General features: G+C 44.7%; 1 protein-coding gene across 1 annotated transcript in view; it reads right to left on the reverse strand.

The window, feature by feature from the left end:
• Positions 1–18673, reverse strand: part of dtx1 (deltex E3 ubiquitin ligase 1) — a 187460-nt gene that overhangs the window by 22706 nt on the left and 146081 nt on the right. Inside the window, exons 3-4 of the mRNA XM_033043343.1 lie at positions 3744–3805; positions 1723–1884 (exon numbers count right to left, since the gene is read on the reverse strand). Coding sequence (XP_032899234.1) covers positions 1723–1884; positions 3744–3805 — 224 coding nt within the window. The remainder of the gene's footprint in view (positions 1–1722; positions 1885–3743; positions 3806–18673) is intronic.

Raw genomic sequence — 18673 nt, forward strand, 5'->3', positions numbered from 1 at the left:
CTGTAGAGGTCGTCAATGGATATTTTTTAAAGCTATGTCATAGATCAATGAGTACAGGTGTTAGAGGTTATGGGGAGAAGGCAGAGATAGATCAGCCATGATCGAATGGCGGAGGAGACTTGATGGACCGAATGGCCTAATTCTACTCCTATGACCGTAAGAAGGCTTCAAGCTCTCTGGTGGCACAGTTGATAGAGCCATTGCCTCAACGCCAGAGAGCCAGGTTTAATCCTGACCTCGGGTGCTGTCTGTGTGGAGTTTGCACGTTCTCTGTTACTGTGTGAGTTTCCTCCGAGTGCACCAGTTTTCTCCCACATCCCAAAGATGTGCGAGTTTGTAGGTTGATTGGCCTCTGTAAATTGCCCGTAGCATGCAGGGAGTGGATGAGAAAGTGGGATCCAGTTTGATGGTTGGCACGTTTTCGGTGGGCCTGTTTCCATGCTGTATCTCTGAACTTTAGAGATGTGGCATGGAAACAGATCCACAGAGACCACGCTGACCCGCGATCACCCATGCACTAGCACTGTCCTGCACATTAGGGGCCATTTACAGACATCAATTAACCTACAAACCTATAGGTCTTTGGAGTGTGGGAGGAAACCGAAGCACCCGGAGAAAGACCCACTCGGTCGCAGGGAGAATGTACAAACTCCATATACGGACAGCACCCATAGTCAGGATCGAACCCGTGCCTCTGGCGCTGTAAGGCAGCAACCCTACTGCTGTGTCACTCCAACTTAAACCCTGGAGTTCCCGTCCAAAACCTCTTGCCTCTTTCTCTTAAGATTTTCCTTTAAAAAAAAAACTATACCACTGAAGATGTCATTTTATCTCCTTGTGACTGTGTCAACCTTTGCTTGATGTTGCATGTTGAGGTTAAAGATGCTATATAAATGAAAGTTAAGATTATATTTAGGAGGTGATTTCTTTCAGAGAAGCACATTTAGTAAGAGAAGACAGGAAGTTATGGCAAGAAGGCAGGAAGTAACTCAGTGGGTCAGGGAGCATCTCTGGAGAACATGGATGGGTGACGTTTTGTGTCGGGACCCTTCCTCAGACCATTTAGTAATGTGCCATTGCATCATATTGGCTGCCATTTTCTGGCTGCATGTCAACAGAATCCTCAAAGGGTTATAATCTGCTGAATTCTGTCCTACATTGCATAGGGGAATGCCAGCAATATGAAAATGTCAATAATAGCCGCATCCAAAAGGCCTGGACACCTTCCAGCTCAGCCACAGGAAACCATTACTGTAATAAACAAGATGTACATTTAATTCTATACAACACTTAAATCTGTTTCAAATACAAAGCAAGATGCTGGAGGAACTCAATAGGTCAGGCAGCATCTGTGGAGGGAACAGGCAGACAACATTTCGGTTTGGGACCCTTCTTCAAAATGTAACCCTACTCCATCAGTCTGACGAAGTGTCTTGACCTAAAATGTTACCTGTCCAGATGCTAAAATCTTCAGGGTGAGAGAGGAAAGATTTTAAAGGGGGCTTCATGTTTTTCACTGAGGGCAGGGGGTCTATGGAGCACCCAGAGAAAACCCACGTCATCCCAGGGAGAATCTGCAAACAGCACACTGACAGCACCCATAATTAGGATCGAACCCGGGTGTCTGGCGCTGTGAGGCAGCAACTCTTATTACCGTGCCAGCCTCTCTGCCGACTATTCTAGCTCAGCTATGGGGGGGTCTGCACAAGTTTGGCCACGTACCTTTCTTCAGATGCTTTTTCTTGGTCTTCCTGCAGATACCTGATATCCCAGGCACTGGCTTTATTTCACTCTTATTGACAGGCGGAGGGTGAAGAATGGGTTTCGGAGCACGGGTCAGGCACACGGGAAGTCCAGCTGCGCACATCAGGATCCCGGTCATTCCTGTAGGGAATGCCAACAAAGGTAATCTAATTGTCAATCTTCAAGGCCACTACATATAATGTTTAAGGCGGACACAAAGTGCTGGAGTAACTCGGCACGTCAGGCAGCATCTCTGAAGAAAACGGATGGGTGACATTTCAGGTCGGGACCCTTCTTCAGACGGGACCCGAAAAGTCACCTACCCATGTCTCCAGAGATGCTGCCTGACGCGCTGAGTTACTCCAGCACATTGTGTCTATCTTTGGCATAAACCAGCATCTGCAATTCTTCATATACTGTTAGTTGTTCCACAAATATTAAATGTTATAATCCAAGACTTCCCATCACATCCCTGCTAAATTTATCACATGAAACAAATGATTCTTAAAATACCATTTCCATTGATCAGGGCACTTGCTTATTATTCCTGACGTAGCAATTAAAATCCTGCTTAATATTGAAGATTACATAGTCACTCAGACACAAGATTTATCCTTTGTGGATTTGCTTAAGCCCAACTTCCTGAATGAAAATCCACACAGTCATTTAGAAACACTGCAATGGCACCAGATATAAACGTTGCAAATAGTTCTGCAATCATGTTCCGGCATTAACACACTGCTTCTGCTTCCCTCTTTGCTCAGCAGTGAACTGGGTTTCTCAATAATGAGCTGTTTAGAAAATGGAACTTCCTCTGTCAGTGTGTACCCTTCCCTAATCTCAGTTGAGGGCTGGAGAGAACCTAGAACAGTTCAGCACAAAAACAGGCCCTTTGGCCCATATTGCCTGTGCCGAACATGATGCCAAGACCAAGACTTATCTGTCCGCACATAACCCATATCCTTCCATATCAATATATTCATCCAAAAGACTCTTAAATTCCACTATTGTATCTGCCTCAACTACCATGTGTAAAAAAACACTTGCCTTTAAACATCTCCTTTAAACATTGCCCTTCTCACCTTACAGACCTCAGAGATAGTGTGGAAATGGGCCCTTCGGCCCACCAGCGAACTCCTCATACACTAGCACTATCCTACACACTTGAGACCATTTTATAATTTACAGAAGCCAATTAACCTACAAACCCACACGTCTTTGGAACGTTGGAGGAAACTGCAACACCCGGAGAAAACCCATGCGGTCATAGGGAGAACGTTCAAACTCCATAGAGACAGCATCCATAGTCAGGATCGAACCCGGGTCTCTGGCGCTGTGAGGCAGCAACTCTACTGCTGCATCACTGTGCCACCCCAACATTGAGAGTACTTTTGGAAATATTTCCCTGAAGAACGGTCCTGAACCAAAATGTCACCTATCCATTCCCTCCAGAGATGCTGCCTGACTCGCTGAGTTACGCCAGCACTTTGTGTTTGGCTTAAAATATTTGAGTGGATTGTGCTGCATCTTACTGGCTTCATTGCTGCTTGCTGGCAGGATCAGATGCTGCAGGTGCCTCACATTGCTCGTGCTCTACAGGTTTATGACTACTCTCACAAAGAGTGAATGGGGAACACTCAGGCTAGGAATGAGTGGATGTGGAGAGGTTGTTTCCACTAGTGGGAGAGTCTAGGACCAGAGGTCATAACCTCAGAATTAAAGGACGTTCTTTTCGGAAGAAGATGAGGAGAAATATATTTAATCAGAGGTTGGTGACTCTGTGGAATTCTTTACCCCAGAAGGCTGTGGAAGCCAAGTCAGTGGATATATTTACGGCAGAGATAGAATCTTGATTAGTACATATGTAAGAGGTTATGGGGAGAAGGCAGGAGAATGGGATTAGGAGGGAGAGATAGTTGAGTGGTGGAGTAGACTTGATGGGCTGAATGGCCTAATTCTGCTCCTATGACTTATGACCTTATGATCACCTGGCAGCTTACCTGCAAGAGCTGGATGAACTGGGCCAGACCCATTTAAGTTTTTCACTGGAAGAGCAGGAACCCTGGAAGAAACCAGACAGAGATCGTTAGCTGTAGAGCATAACATAGAACAGCACAGCACAAGAACAGGCCCTTCGACCAGCAATGTCTATGCCAAACAAGATAGCAAGACCATTTCTTATCTGCCTACACATAATCCATATCGCTGCATTCAAAAATCTCTTAAATACCATTATTGTATCTGCTGTGATATCTCACCCCAGTCACTCCCTCGTCTCCCCTTTCCCATCAGGTTGAGGGTACAGAAGTTTGAAAACACATACCTCCAGATTCAGGGACAGTTTTCACATAATTTTATATACTTCTATCTGGTCTGATTAGGAGGTTTCAACTGCATCCAAGTCTGTCCAACCTCTCTCCCTGTAGCTGAAAATTCCCAATTCAGGCATTATTCTCGTAACACGGCTTTCACCGATTCACTCCCACTTAATGTATTTTTGTTTTGGCAGTCTACAATGCTAAGATTTCAAAATTGCTTCTGTGCATTTTGACATTTTAAATCTCAGAAGATTTTGCACAGTGGTGCAGCGGTAGAGTTTCTGTCTTAAGCGCCGGAGACCCGGGTTCGATCCTGACAATGGGTGCTGTCTGTAAGGAGTTTGTGCGTTCTCCCCGTGACCTGTATGGGTTATCTCCGATGTACCAGTTTCCTCCCACATTCCAAAGACGTGTAGGTTTGTAGGTTAATTGGCCTCTGTAAATTGTCCCTTGTGTATAGGATAGAACTAGTGTACACAGTTTAGTTTAGAGATAAAGCACAGAAACAGGTCCTTTGGCCCATCGAGTCCATGCCGACCAGTGATCACCCCGTACATTAGTACTATCCTACACACGACGGACAATTTACTATTTATACTGAAGCCAATTAACCTACAAACTGCTGGTCGTTGTGGACTGGGTGGGCTGAAGGGCCTGTTTTCATGCTGTATCTCTAAAACTAAAGAATTTATTGAGTCAGGGTTTGAGCACCAACGTTGTGATTGGTCAAACTTTGTACATTGAAGTCTAAGGAAGCATCCATCAATAGTTCCCCACGCCTGAATACATGTGAACTAAATGCCCTTGTTGGTTACTTAGAGCTGAGTTGGAGATCTATCGTTGTACTTGCCGCCCGATAAAGAGACTCGTAAAACGTCACAAAGGCTTTAAAGAAAGTCTCTGGAGCCGTAACTGATTGGCAATAAAAGACCGTACTGTGAAAGGCAGGGATGGAGGGCAAGGAAAAGTCACAGCTGCAGTCTTCACATTGCTTATTGTTGCTGGGTCTGAATCCAGCCACTCCCCGTCTAACTACACTGCAGGAGAATGCTGGGAGGAACTTTGAAATTGCAGTGCAGGGCACTCCAGAGTCTACCGGGAGTACAAAGGACTTCTTAAAAATATCGCAGGGAAATGTATCGAGATCTGAGGGGGATTCAAACAGTTTAACATTGAAATAGCAAACCGAACTACTAATTAGTCTTTTATTGCCAACCAGTCCCATCTTCAGTTTACAACATTTGGCCAGCCAACGTGGTTCAAATACAACAACCATTATAATATCGCTCTGCCCGTCCTCGGTTCATCCCGAGAGTATGGTCCACCAATGTACTGAATAATTATCAGAGTACAACTAATTAAGGCAATCTCCAAAATTGCTCAAAGTGTGCTCCAGACAACACTGAGGACATTAAAGCTTTCTAAAACAAAATCTGCGTGCAAATTTCTCAAGAAACAATTTGAGGTCACAAAATTATTCATCGTGTATGGTGTGCTAACGAACCATCAAACTGAACCATCAGTAGTGTCGTCCGTGCTGAAGGAAACGGGTAACGCTACTTTGACCTAACTTGCCCACACCCATCAACATGCCTCATCTACACTAGTCCCACCTGCCTGCATTTGCCCCACATCCCTCTAAACCTGTCCTATTCATGTACCTGTCTAATTGTTTCTTAAACTTTGCAATAGTACCTGCCTCAACTACCTCTTCTGGCAGCTTGTTCCAAATACCTACCACTCTTTGTGTAAAAAAGTTACCCCTCAGGTTCCTTATTAAATCTTACCCCCCCCCCCCCCCCCCACCCCCTCACCTTAATCCTATGTCCTCTGGTTCTCGATTCCCCGACTCTGGGTGAGAGACTCTGGGCTTTTCCTATCTATCTATTCCTCCCATGATTTTGTACACCTCTAAGATCACCTCTCATCCTCCTGCGCTCCAAGTAATAGAGTCCTAGCCTGCTCAACCTCTCCCTATAGCTCAGAGCCTCGAGTCCAGGCAACATCATTGTAACATATTACTCAGCCCCGTTAAAATAAAAAATAAATACATTTATATCGGGAGAATGAAGGTGAAAAAAACTCCCTCTTTAGGTTATGCCGCAAGAAATTGCAGAGAGTTGTGGATGTAGCCCGGCCCACACACAGACCAGACTCCCCACCATTGACTCCATCTACACTTCACAATGCCTTTGGGAAAGGAGCCAACATAAACAGATAATTAAAAACTTATAATGGCCTGTTTCCTTGGTCATCGTTACTTTTTTGCATATCTTTCATTCATTGTTCTTTATCTCTCCCCATCACGTCTATATCTCTTGTTTCGCTTATCCCGAACCAGTCTGAAGAGGGGTGTCTACCTGAACCGTCACCCATTCCTTCTCTCCAGAGATGCTGCCTGTCCCATTGAGTTACTCCAGCTCTTTGTGTCCATCTTCGGTTTAAACCAGCATCTGCAGTTCCTTCTTACACATAATCAAAGACCTGACCCACCCCAGTCATTCCCTTTTCTCCCTGCCACCCTTGCCAGAAGATACAAAGTCTTGAAAGGCTGCACCATCAGACTCAAGAACAGCTTCTTCCCCACTGTTATCAGGCTTCTAAACAATCCTTTCATAAGCTAGGCTATTGACCCTATTTTCCAGCCTAGCTCATTGCAGGCATTAGATATGTTTTCTTGGAAATGTCTGTGACCAGTGTAAATAGTAATTAAATACTCTTAACTCTTTAGCTGAAGTCACAAGGGTGACTCTTCCATTTTGAAGATGACTTTTGGCTACCCTCTGAAATGTCCTAACAAATAAGTCGGCACAGAAGCAATTATGGCAGCTGTTTACAAACACACTCTATAAACTTCCTTGCATTGCAGTAAGGAATCGAGTCGGCACAGTGCGCAGCGGTAGAGTTGCTGCCTTACAGCATCAGAGACCCGGATTCGATCCTAATTATGGGTGCTGTCTGTACGTTCTCCCTGTGACCGCATGGGTTTTCTCTGTGAGCTCCGGTTTCCCCTCTCACTTCAAAGACATACAGGGCTGTAGATTAATTGGCTACGGTAAAATTGTAAATTGTCCCTAGTGAGTAGGATAGTGCTAGTGTACGGGGTGATCACAGATTAGCGTGGACTTGGTGGCCGAAGGGCCTGTTTTCCGCACTGTATCTCTAAAGTAAAGTCTGAACTAAAACATTTTCAAGGCCATTTACAGGAACACAAAGGCCTCTTACCTGGGAGCCGGTCCGATGTCTCATGGGGCTGTGCGTTTAGAGATTATTATTGGGAAAACTATAAATTCTTCTCTAGGCTAATTAATTATGCTCTCGGCTTATGTTGGCACCTTGTGCTCTGATCCAAATTTAATTTCAGTGAAGCCGATGGAATTAATTTTTAAAGAAGGACTTGCTGATGCTAATCGGGATAACTTGTCAGCCAAAGTGGGTTTGAAAGTAGTGATCATTTTCACACTGAGGCACTGCTGAATAGTTTGATGAGCAGAGATGATGTGTGTGGGAATTGGTGATAAGCATTAAAAAATCGCAGATGCTGGAAATCTGAGACAAAAGCAAAAAAAATGCTGGAAGATCTCAGTAAGCCAGCGGAGAGACAAACAGAGTTGACGTTTCAGCAAGCGTTTGTGTTACTGTTGTGGTGTTTTTAACTTAGCAGCAGATTAGCTGAGACAGGAAGCGACTAGGCATCAATGAAGAGCTGGAAATAGGAGTGAAGGTAGGGACATGGGCTAAGCTAAAGGTCATCTGAGAGTCAAATAGCAGAGCAAGGTTGTAAACAGTCTGTTTCGGTGACCTATGGCTAATAGGGATGAGAGAAGAATGTAATTAGTCATGAGGGAGCGATCTGTAATGGAGGTCAACAGAAATGGCCTTTGTCCTCCTAGAACATAGTTGCTCCCAGCATTTAGCTGCTTCTACTGTATGGGTGTGGGACGGGTTGTACAATGCTTCAAACACAGCAGGCAGATTGAAAGAACGTCCGTGTTTATGTGTGGGCTGGCCTAGCAAATGGGAGGCAGATTCTTTGGCGTGTAGGAGGCTGAGGGATGACCCTATTGTGGTGTACAAGACCACGAGGGTCACGGATAAAGTGAACACTCACCAACTTTTTCTCAGGGTAAAGGATTCTAAAAGTAGAGGGCATAGGTTTAAGGTGAGAGGAGAGAAGTTTTAAGAGGGACCTCAGGGGCAACTTTTTCACTCAGAGGGTAGTCCTACCAACTTGGTCAGCATGGACGATGTGAGCTGAAAGGCCTGTTTCAGAGCCGTGCAGCTCTATGAAGCTATTGGAGAGGGCTGGGCAAGGCTAGATCTTTGTGGGAAAGCAGGTGATGAGGTCAATGCGGGTGATTCTTTGAATAGATAAGAGTGCAACCCAACCAGTGCAGGTCCATGGAGTCATGAAGTGACACAGTGTGGGAACAGGCCCTTCATAGAGTGGCACAGTGTGGGAACAGGCCCTTCATAGAGTGGCACAGTGTGGGAACAGGCCCTTCATAGAGTGGCACAGTGTGGGAACAGGCCCTTCATAGAGTGGCACAGTGTGGGAACAGGCCCTTCGGCACAACTGCCTGCACATGATCCATATCCCTCCAAACGCCTCTTAAAGGCCATTCACCTATCTGGGCCCACTTCCATTCCTGGCAGCATGTTCCAGGTACACACTCCACTTAGAGTCATAGAGTGACAGTGTGGAAACAGGCCCTTTGGCCCAACTTGCTCACACCAGCCACCATGTTCCAGCTATAGTCCCAACTACCCTCGTTTGGTCCATATACCTCTAAACCTGTCCCATCCATGTACCTGTCTAACAGTTTCTTATATGTTGGGATAGTACCTGCCTCAATAGCTCATTCCTTACACCCACCACCTTTTGTGTGAAAAAGTTACCCCTCAGATTCCTATTAAATCTTTTCCCCTTCACCTTAAACCGATGCCCTCTGGCCAAGAGACTCTGTACATCTAGCCAATCTATTCCTCATGATTTTATACACCTCGATAAGATCACCCCTCATCCTCCTGCGCTCCAAGGAATAAAGTCCCAGACAACTCAACCTTGAAGGTGCGGCTATAGAAACAGTTGTGGCAACCATGTGAAAGAGCGCAGAGTGGTCGTGAAAGAGGTTGGCAGATTATCTGTGTACCCGTCATGTTGAGTGCTGTTGTGGCTTTGATAAGACCAGAAACACGAGAGGAACAGGAAACTGATTGGCAGGATTTCGACTAGAATATTGCAGGGGAAAGTTCAAATGGATTTCATGATGTTTAAGGCCTCAGAAAGCTACAGGAGGTTATAGGAATGGAGGCTAAAGCTTCTCCAAGGCAAAGAGGAGAGGTGATATTAGCCGACAGGGGAGTCAGGAAAGTAATGTTGGGACATGGTTTTGGTGGGAAAGGGATCGACCAAGGAAGCAGGAGTTGGACAAGGTGGACAAGAATGGGTGGCAAAGTGGCGCAGCGGTAAAGCCTTACTTCACCAGAGACCCAGGGTTTGATCCTGACCTCGGCTGCTGTCTGTCTGGAGTTTGCACGTTCTTTCTGTGACCCTGTGGATTTGCTCCGGTTTGTGGGTTTCCTCGCTCATCCCAAAGACGTACAGGTTTGTGGTTAATTGGCCCTCTGTAAATTGTCCCTAGAATGAATGAGAAAGTGGGAAAACAAAGAACTAGTGTGACCAGGTGATCGATGGTTGGTGTGGATTCGATGGACCTGTTTCCATGCCCTTCTCTAGACACTTGACGCTCCGACAATTTTCATAGGATAACTCGTGCCTGAAACCGTTTGCAATATTACTGTGCAAGATATTTGTAAGTTTAAGAAGCTTGCAAAAAATCCTCATCCACATATTATCCTCATTCATACAGACAATTTCTTGGCAAAGGATATATCAATATTTAATTCTAGCACCTGACAGGAAATCAACATATTTGTTCTTTTGAAGATGACAAGAATAGTCCTCAACAAACAAGCTCTCTGGGTTTGTCTGCATGCTTTCTACTATTACCACAAAGTAATCTCCCACGACCTCTAATCAGACTCTGAAGCTGATTATTGAACAACCACACACTCCTGAAGACACAACATGAAGGTTTTTACCCCCATAGTAAATAAATCATCTTCTCTGTTGCAGACACTGGAACTGTGCTATCACCTTCTCCGTTAGAGAAATTGCAGAGTTGTGGAAGTAGCCCAGACCATAGCACAAACCAGCCTCCTTTCCACTGACGCCATCTACACTTCACGCTGCCTGGGCAAGGCCACTAGCATAATCAAGGACCAGTCTCACCCTGGTCACTCCCTCTTCTCCCCTCTCCCATCAGGTAAGAGGCACATAAGTGTGAAAACACACACCACCAGATTTAGGAACAGTTTCTTCCCAGCTGTTATCAGGCAACTGAACCATCCTATCACCAACTAGAGTGTGATCCTGACCTCCCATATACCTCATTGGAGACCCTTGGACTATCTTTAATTGGACATTATTGGACTTCAATGTTCTATCTTGCATTGAATGTTGTACCCGCTATCCTTTATCTGTGCACTGTGGATGTCTTGATTGTGTAGTCTTCGACTGGAGAGCCAGCAAACAAAAGCTTTGCACTGTCCATCAGTACACCTGGCAATAATAATAAACTATCATCAAGCAGCAATCTTTCAGCTTGAAACAATGCAAGATCGATCCTCTGCAGTTAGCCGTGGTAAACACCAGTGGTCTCCTCTTCAGACACTTACCCCCTTAGCAAAGAAATCTGCATCTTCTTGATTCCAGCAACTGGAGTTGTGTTGTCACCTTCCCCTTTAGACGTTACTCTTTTCTGAAGTGGATGCAGGTATGAAATGAATCACCCTGTGAGTCGTTGGCTGTGTGCCCTGATTAGTTTTATAAAGTAGTTTAATCCTATCCATCACCATAACTTCACTGACATCACCGCTAGCCGTGTGCGTAATGTGGCACCTGCACAGATTAACAAGGAATCAGCGGGCGTTCATTCGTAAACAACCTGCTCCTGTAGGCACGTACACAGGTATTAAAGCCCACGCTCACGGAGAGATCCCCAAGGCTTTAGTCTCAGATGCGGCTTTTCCATTGCGAAATACTAGCTACACATCAGACCAAAACAACTGGGGATCTCCATTCAGGAAAATCTAACATAAACAAACACGCCAGATAGAAACATAGAAACATAGAAATTAGGTGCAGGAGTAGGCCATTCGGCCCTTCGAGCCTGCACCGCCATTCAATATGATCATGGCTGATCATCCAACTCAGTATCCCGTACCTGCCTTCTCTCCATACCCTCTGATCCCCTTAGCCACAAGGGCCACATCTAACTCCCTCTTAAATATAGCCAATGAACTGGCCTTGACTACCCTCTGTGGCAGAGAGTTCCAGAGATTCACCACTCTCTGTGTGAAATAACTTCTTCTCATCTCGGTTTTAAAGGATTTCCCCCTTATCCTTAAGCTGTGACCCCTTGTCCTGGACTTCCCCAACATCGGGAGCAATCTTCCTGCATCTAGCCTGTCCAACCCTTTAAGAATTTTGTAAGTTTCTATAAGATCCCCTCTCAATCTCCTAAATTCTAGAGAGTATAAACCAAGTCTATCCAGTCTTTCTTCATAAGACAGTCCTGACATCCCAGAAATCAGTCTGGTGAACCTTCTCTGCACTCCCTCTATGGCAATAATGCCGTTCCTCAGATTTGGAGACCAAAACTGTACGCAATACTCCAGTTGTGGTCTCACCAAGACCCTGTACAACTGCAGTAGAACCTCCCTGCTCCTATACTCAAATCCTTTGGCTATGAAAGCTAACATACCATTCGCTTTCTTCACTGCCTGCTGCACCTGCATGCCCACTTTCAATGACTGGTGTACCATGACACCCAGGTCTCGCTGCATCTTCCCTTTTCCTAGTCGGCCACCATTTAGATAATAGTCTGCTTTCCTGTTTTTGCCACCAAAATGGATAACCTCACATGTATCCACATTATACTGCATCTGCCAAACATTTGCCCACTCACCCAGCCTATCCAAGTCACCTTGCAGTCTCCTAGCATCCTCCTCACAGCTAACACTGCCCCCCAGCTTAGTGTCATCCGCAAACTTGGAGATATTGCCTTCAATTCCCTCATCCAGATCATTAATATATATTGTAACTAGCTGGGGTCCCAGCACTGAGCCTTGCGGTACCCCACTAGTCACTGCCTGCCATTGTGAAAAGGACCCGTTTACTCCTACTCTTTGCTTCCTGTTTGCCAGCCAGTTCTCTATCCACATCAATACTGAACCCCCAATGCCGTGTGCTTTAAGTTTGTATACTAATCTCTTATGTGGGACCTTGTCGAAAGCCTTCTGGAAGTCCAGATACACCACATCCACTGGTTCTCCCCTATCCACGCTACTAGTTACATCCTCGAAAAATTCTATAAGATTCGTCAGACATGATTTACCTTTTGTAAATCCATGCTGAATTTGTCCAATGATTTCACCACTTTCCAAATGTGCTGCTATCCCATCTTTAATAACTGACTAGCAGTTTCCCCACTACCGATGTTAGACTAACTGGTCTGTAATTCCCCGTTTTCTCTCTCCCTCCCTTCTTAAAAAGTGGGGTTACGTTTGCTACCCGCCAATCCTCAGGAACTACTCCAGAATCTAAAGAGTTTTGAAAGATTATTACTAATGCATCCACTATTTTTGGAGCTACTTCCTTAAGTACTCTGGGATGCAGCCTATCTGGCCCTGGGGATTTATCGGCCTTTAATCCATTCAATTTACCCAACACCACTTCCCGGCTAACCTGGATTTCACTCAATTCCTCCAACTCCTTTGACCCGCGGTCCCCTGCTATTTCCGGCAGATTATTTATGTCTTCCTTAGTGAAGACGGAACCAAAGTAGTTATTCAATTGGTCCACCATATCCTTGTTCCCCATGGTCAACTCACCTGTTTCTGACTGCAAGGGACCTACATTTGTTTTAACTAATCTCTTTCTTTTCACATATCTATAAAAACTTTTGCAGTCAGTTTTTATGTTCCCTGCCAGTTTTCTTTCATAATCTATTTTTCCTTTCCTAATTAAGCCCTTTGTCCTCCTCTGCTGGTCTCTGAATTTCTCCCAGTCCTGCTTATGCTGCTTTTTCTGGCTAATTTGTACGCATCATCCTTTGCTTTGATACTATCCCTGATTTCCCTTGTTATCCACGGATGCACTACCTTCCCTGATTTATTCTTTTGCCAAACTGGGATGAACAATTTTTGTAGTTCATCCATGCAGTCTTTAAATGTCTTCCATTGCATATCCACCGTCAACCCTTTTAGAATTAATTGCCAGTCAATCTTGGCCAATTCACGTCTCATACCCTCAAAGTTACCTTTCTTTAAGTTCAGAACCATTGTTTCTGAATTAACAATGTCACTCTCCATCCTAATGAAGAACTCAACCATATTATGGTCACTCTTGCCCAAGGGAGCATGTACAACAAGACTGCTAACTAACCCTTCCTCATTACTCAATACCCAGTCTAAAATAGCCTGCTCTCTCGTTGGTTCCTCTACATGTTGATTTAGATAACTATCCCGCATACATTCCAAGAAATCCTCTTCCTCAGCACCCCTGCCAATTTGATTCACCCAATCTATATGTAGATTGAAGTCACCCATTATAACGGTTTTGCCTTTGTCGCACGCATTTCTAATTTCCTGTTTGATACCATCTCCAACTTCACTACTACTGTTAGGTGGCCTGTACACAACACCCACCAGCATTATCTGCCCCTTAGTGTTTCGCAGCTCTACCCATACCGATTCCACATCCTCCAAACTAATGTCCTTCCTTTCCATTGCGTTAATCTCCTCTCTAATCAGCAACGCTACCCCACCTCCTTTTCCTTTCTCTCTATCCCTCCTGAATATTGAATATCCATGGATGTTCAGCTCCCAGCCTTGGTCACCCTGGAGCCATGTCTCCGTGATCCCAACTATATCATAGTCATTAATAGCTATCTGCACATTCAACTCATCCACCTTATTACGAATGCTCCTTGCATTGAGACACAAAGCCTTCAGGCTTGTTTTTACAACACTCTTACCCCTTATACAATTATGTTGAAATGTGGCCCTTTCTGATTTTTGCCCTGGTTTTGTCTGCCTGCCACTTTTACTTTTCACCTTGCTACCTATTGCTTCTACCCTCATTTTACACCCCTCTGTCTCTACGCTCACACATTTAAGAAACCCTGTCCCTTTAACTCCATCCTCCACTATCCCATTCGACACCCCACCCCCCTTATTCAGTTTAAAACCACCCGTGTAGCAGTGGCAAACCTGCCTGCCAGAATGCTGGTCCCACACCTGTTAAGATGCAATCCGTCCCTTTTGTACAGTTCCCCCTTACCCCAAAACAGATCCCAGTGATCTAAGATGGTGTTGGCTGATTCAAATCTTCCACAATGCAGCTTGTATCTTAGATCCATTCATTAGCCAGGTTCCCCACACATGGGACAACCTGTACATAGGTGACCAATACATATGTGACAACAGGTCACCTGTACTTCCTCCAATTTGGTACATTAAAACATCTGCTTATTACGTGATCAGATGTCTGAAGAAGCGTCCCGACCCAAAATTAACTAGGCATCATGTTTTGGCAAATTGTAGGCTGAATGGCCCATTCCTTCCGCAGTGATGAACTGCTCTATGTTCTATAAACAAATCCAAACCAATCTAATCTAAACTAAACTAAACCAAGCCATGCCAAAACAAACCAAACCACACCATACTACACTGTGGCTGCTAAGGAAGATGACAGCCCACAGTGTCAAAGGGCAGATACCAGCATGGATAGCAGGTTGGCTGGATGGCAGAAGAGTGGCAATAAAGGGGGCTTTTCTGTTTGGCTGCCAGTGACTGACACAGTTCTACCAGGGTGGGTGCTGGGGCTCCTATTCTTCACGTTGTATATTAACGATTTGGACGAGGGGATTGAAGACTTTGTGGCCATGTTTGCGGATGATGCGAAAATAAGAGGAAGGGCAGGTAGTGTAGAGAAAGCAGGGACGCAGCAGAAGGACTTGGACAGGTTGGGAGAGTGGGCAGAGAAGTGGCTGATGCAATGTAATGTAGCCAAATGTGGAGTCATGTATTTTGGTAGTAGCAATAAAGGCGTAGACTATTTTCTAAATGGGAGAGAATCCAGAAATCGGAGGTGTAAAGGGACTTGGGAGCGCTGGTTCAGGATTCCCAAAAAGTGAATCTGCAAGTCGAATCGGTAGTAAAGAAAGCAGAATCAATTTTAGCATTTATTTCAAGAGGGCTTGTATACAAAAACAGGGATGTAATGCTGAGGCTCTATAAGGAGCTGGTAAGGCCGCATTTGGAACATTGTGAGCAATTTTGGGCACCATATCTGAGGAAGGATGTGTTGGCTCTGTAGAGGGTCCAGAAGAGGTTTACAAGAATGATCCCGGGAATGAGTAGGTTAACCTGTGATCAGCGTTTGTCGGCACTGGGCCTGTACTCGCTGGAGTTTAGAAGAATGAGGGGGGACCTCAATGAAACATACAGAATAGTGGAAGGCTTGGATAGAGTGGATGTGGAGAGGATGTTTCCACTAATGGGAGAGTCTTGGACTAGAGGTCATAGCCTCAGAATTAAAGGACGTTCTTTTAGGAAGGAAATGAGGAGACATTTCTTTAGTCGGAGGGTGGTGAATCCGTGGAATTCTTTGCCACAGAAGGCTGTGAAGGCCAAGCCAGTGGATATTTTTAAGGCATAGATAGAATCTTGATTAGTACAGGTGTCAGAGGGAGAAGGCAGGAGAATGGGGTAGGAGGGAAAGATCAGTCATGATTGAATGGCGGAGTAGACGTGATGGGCCGAATGGCCTAGTTTTACTCCTGTCTCTTGTGACTTTATGACTAAACTAAACCAAACCAAACACAATATTCCTCCCCTATCCACTCAATGCTTGCTGTAGCCTTCAAGATCCTTACACCCACCTGACCATCCCATTCGTGGTCTCTTGCAGTGCCTCAAATCAAAATGGCAAACCTTTCCTTATGTACAGTCAGCAACAGATTGATCAAGTTTCAAAGCAAATCTTGTTGGCGGGGCAGGAGGAGTAGCTGGGGGAGATTGACATAGAGAAGGACATACAACTTCCTCATTGAAAGTCACATAAATGGCGATACACAAACCTATGAGACCACTAAATAAACTTCTGTGTCCTGCCTTGGTGAGAAAATAAGAAATGACATATCTCCTTCAGCCAAGATCGCTCTTTTCAGATACTTTTTTCAGATTAGTTTTATGAACCGAGGTACAGTGAAAAGCTTTGTTTTGCATGCTACCCAATCAGATCATATACCATAATTAGATAATATCAAGTCAAAGTCAAACACAATCGTTAGAACAAAGGGAAGATGCAAAGTGCAGAATATAGTTCTCAGCATTACAGGGCATCCGTTCCAGAGACAAAGTATTATTGCAAAGTTTAAGAGGTACTATCAAAAAGTGTACGAAGCAATTAGACGGGCACATGGATAGGATAGGTTTGGAGGGATGTGGGTCGAATCCGTGCCAGTGGAACTAGTGTAGATAGAGGGGGCATGTTGGTCAGCGCTGGCAGGTTGGGCCGACGGGCCTGTTTCCACGCCGTATGACTGTGACAAACTCCAGTGTCCCCAATGGGTAGAGGTGAATAGCAAAGTTGCAAGATTCCACCAGAATGTGGCGACTCTCTGCGTGGTATTCCAGAAGTGGACCTGCTTACAATTGTTTCACTTCTTTACTTGTGTTTGATTGTACTCATGTATGGTATAATTTGACTGGGTAGCACACAGAACAAGCTTATCACTGTATCTCGGTTCATGCGACACCAATGAACTAAAACTGGCAATATGAATAATTGAGACAACATCACTCCAATTATGTGCAAAAATGAGTTGATGTAGATCTGGTTGTTTATATGCAAATTCAGAAAACAGAAGTTTATTCATGGGACTCAAGACTCTGTATGAAAGATGGTTTCACTATGATTAATTATTGATGTTTATACCATCAATCATGAGTTGCTGAAAAATCAGATTCAAACAGATGCTATCTCCAAGAAACAATGTTTTACCTATTGTCTTTTCATCTCTGGCCTTCATCCAACCATCTGTCTATCCCCCCCCCCCCCCCCCCCCTCTCACCTGTATCCACCCATCACTTGCCAGGTTTTGCCCTGTCCCAGCTCTCTTCCCTACCACAATTAGTCTGAATAAGGGTCCCGACCAGAAACGTCACCTACCCATGTTCTCCAGAGTGCTGCCTTACCAGATGAGTTATTCCAATATTTCATGTGTGTTTTTGTAAACCTGCATTTGCTGTTCCGTGTGCCTACCCCCTACTGAAGATTGCAGATTTAAAATGTTTGAATAAAGCATTTTTGTGCAGTGAATTCTTACAATCAAGATATAAGAGACTGCGGATGCTAGAATCTTGAGCAAACTACCAAGGAACTCAATAGGTCAGGCAGCCTCTCTGTGGAGGGAATGAACAGAGGACATTTTGGGTCAGGAATGATTGGAAATAACAGCAGAAAGTGCAAAGACGTGTTCTAAACCAAAACATCGCCTGTCCATTCCCTCCACAGATGCTGCCTGAACTGTTGAGTTCCTCCAGCACTTTGTGTTTTGCTTACTATCACGAATAGACTTTTGCATAACAGGGTGGCAGAAGTAGATTTAATAACAATTTTCAAACAGAGCAGAAAGGAAACGTATTCTCTGTTATTTTTACCCCAATTAACCGTGTGATTGAACAGTACGGTTAACATCTAATGAGAAGGAAGCTGAATTTATACTATTGCTACACACAGCCCTGGATAGACCCGAGAGTTGAAAATGGCGCTGAAATGTGTCAACTCTCTGTGCGCTGTTCCGGAGGGTGGACACGTTGGCGCAGTGGCAGAGTTGCTGCCTTACAAGGTCAGAGACGCGGGTTCGATCCTGACTACGGGTGCTGTTGTGTGGAGTTTGTACGTTCTCCCTGTAAACTCGTGGGTTTCCCCCGGATGCTCCGGTTTCCTCCCACATCCCAAGTTTGTAGGTTAATCGGCTTTGCTTAAATTATAATTTGTCTCTATTGTGTGGGATAAGCGTTAGTGTACGGGATGGTCACCGGTCGGTGTGGACTCGGTGGGCCGAAGGGCCCCTTTCCGCACTGTATCTCTAAAATCTAAAGTCAAAAGAGGAACTAATGCACGCATGTATTGTATGATTTGACTGGGTAACAGGCAGAACAAACATTTCACTGATCTGTGCAAATGTGACAATAAGACAAACCAAGCCTACATCCAGTTTTGTACATCAGACCTTCAAATAGATCAATTAGCCATATTGAAACAACAGCATAGATTTACCAGAAAGATACCAGAATTTCATAGATTCAATTCCAAGGCGACATTGTATAAACTTTCTCTTGGAGCTTTGAAGACAACAAAGGTAAAACATGACATTTCGCAGTCATTTGGCCTTTTGAGCGTGGCTGATCTGACTGTAACTTGAATTCAGGTTTTTAGTCTACCCACAGTAACCTTTCACCCCCTGTCCATCAGG

Source organism: Amblyraja radiata, chromosome 25, assembly GCF_010909765.2.
Source record: "Amblyraja radiata isolate CabotCenter1 chromosome 25, sAmbRad1.1.pri, whole genome shotgun sequence".
In the NCBI taxonomy this organism is placed as follows: domain Eukaryota; kingdom Metazoa; phylum Chordata; class Chondrichthyes; order Rajiformes; family Rajidae; genus Amblyraja; species Amblyraja radiata.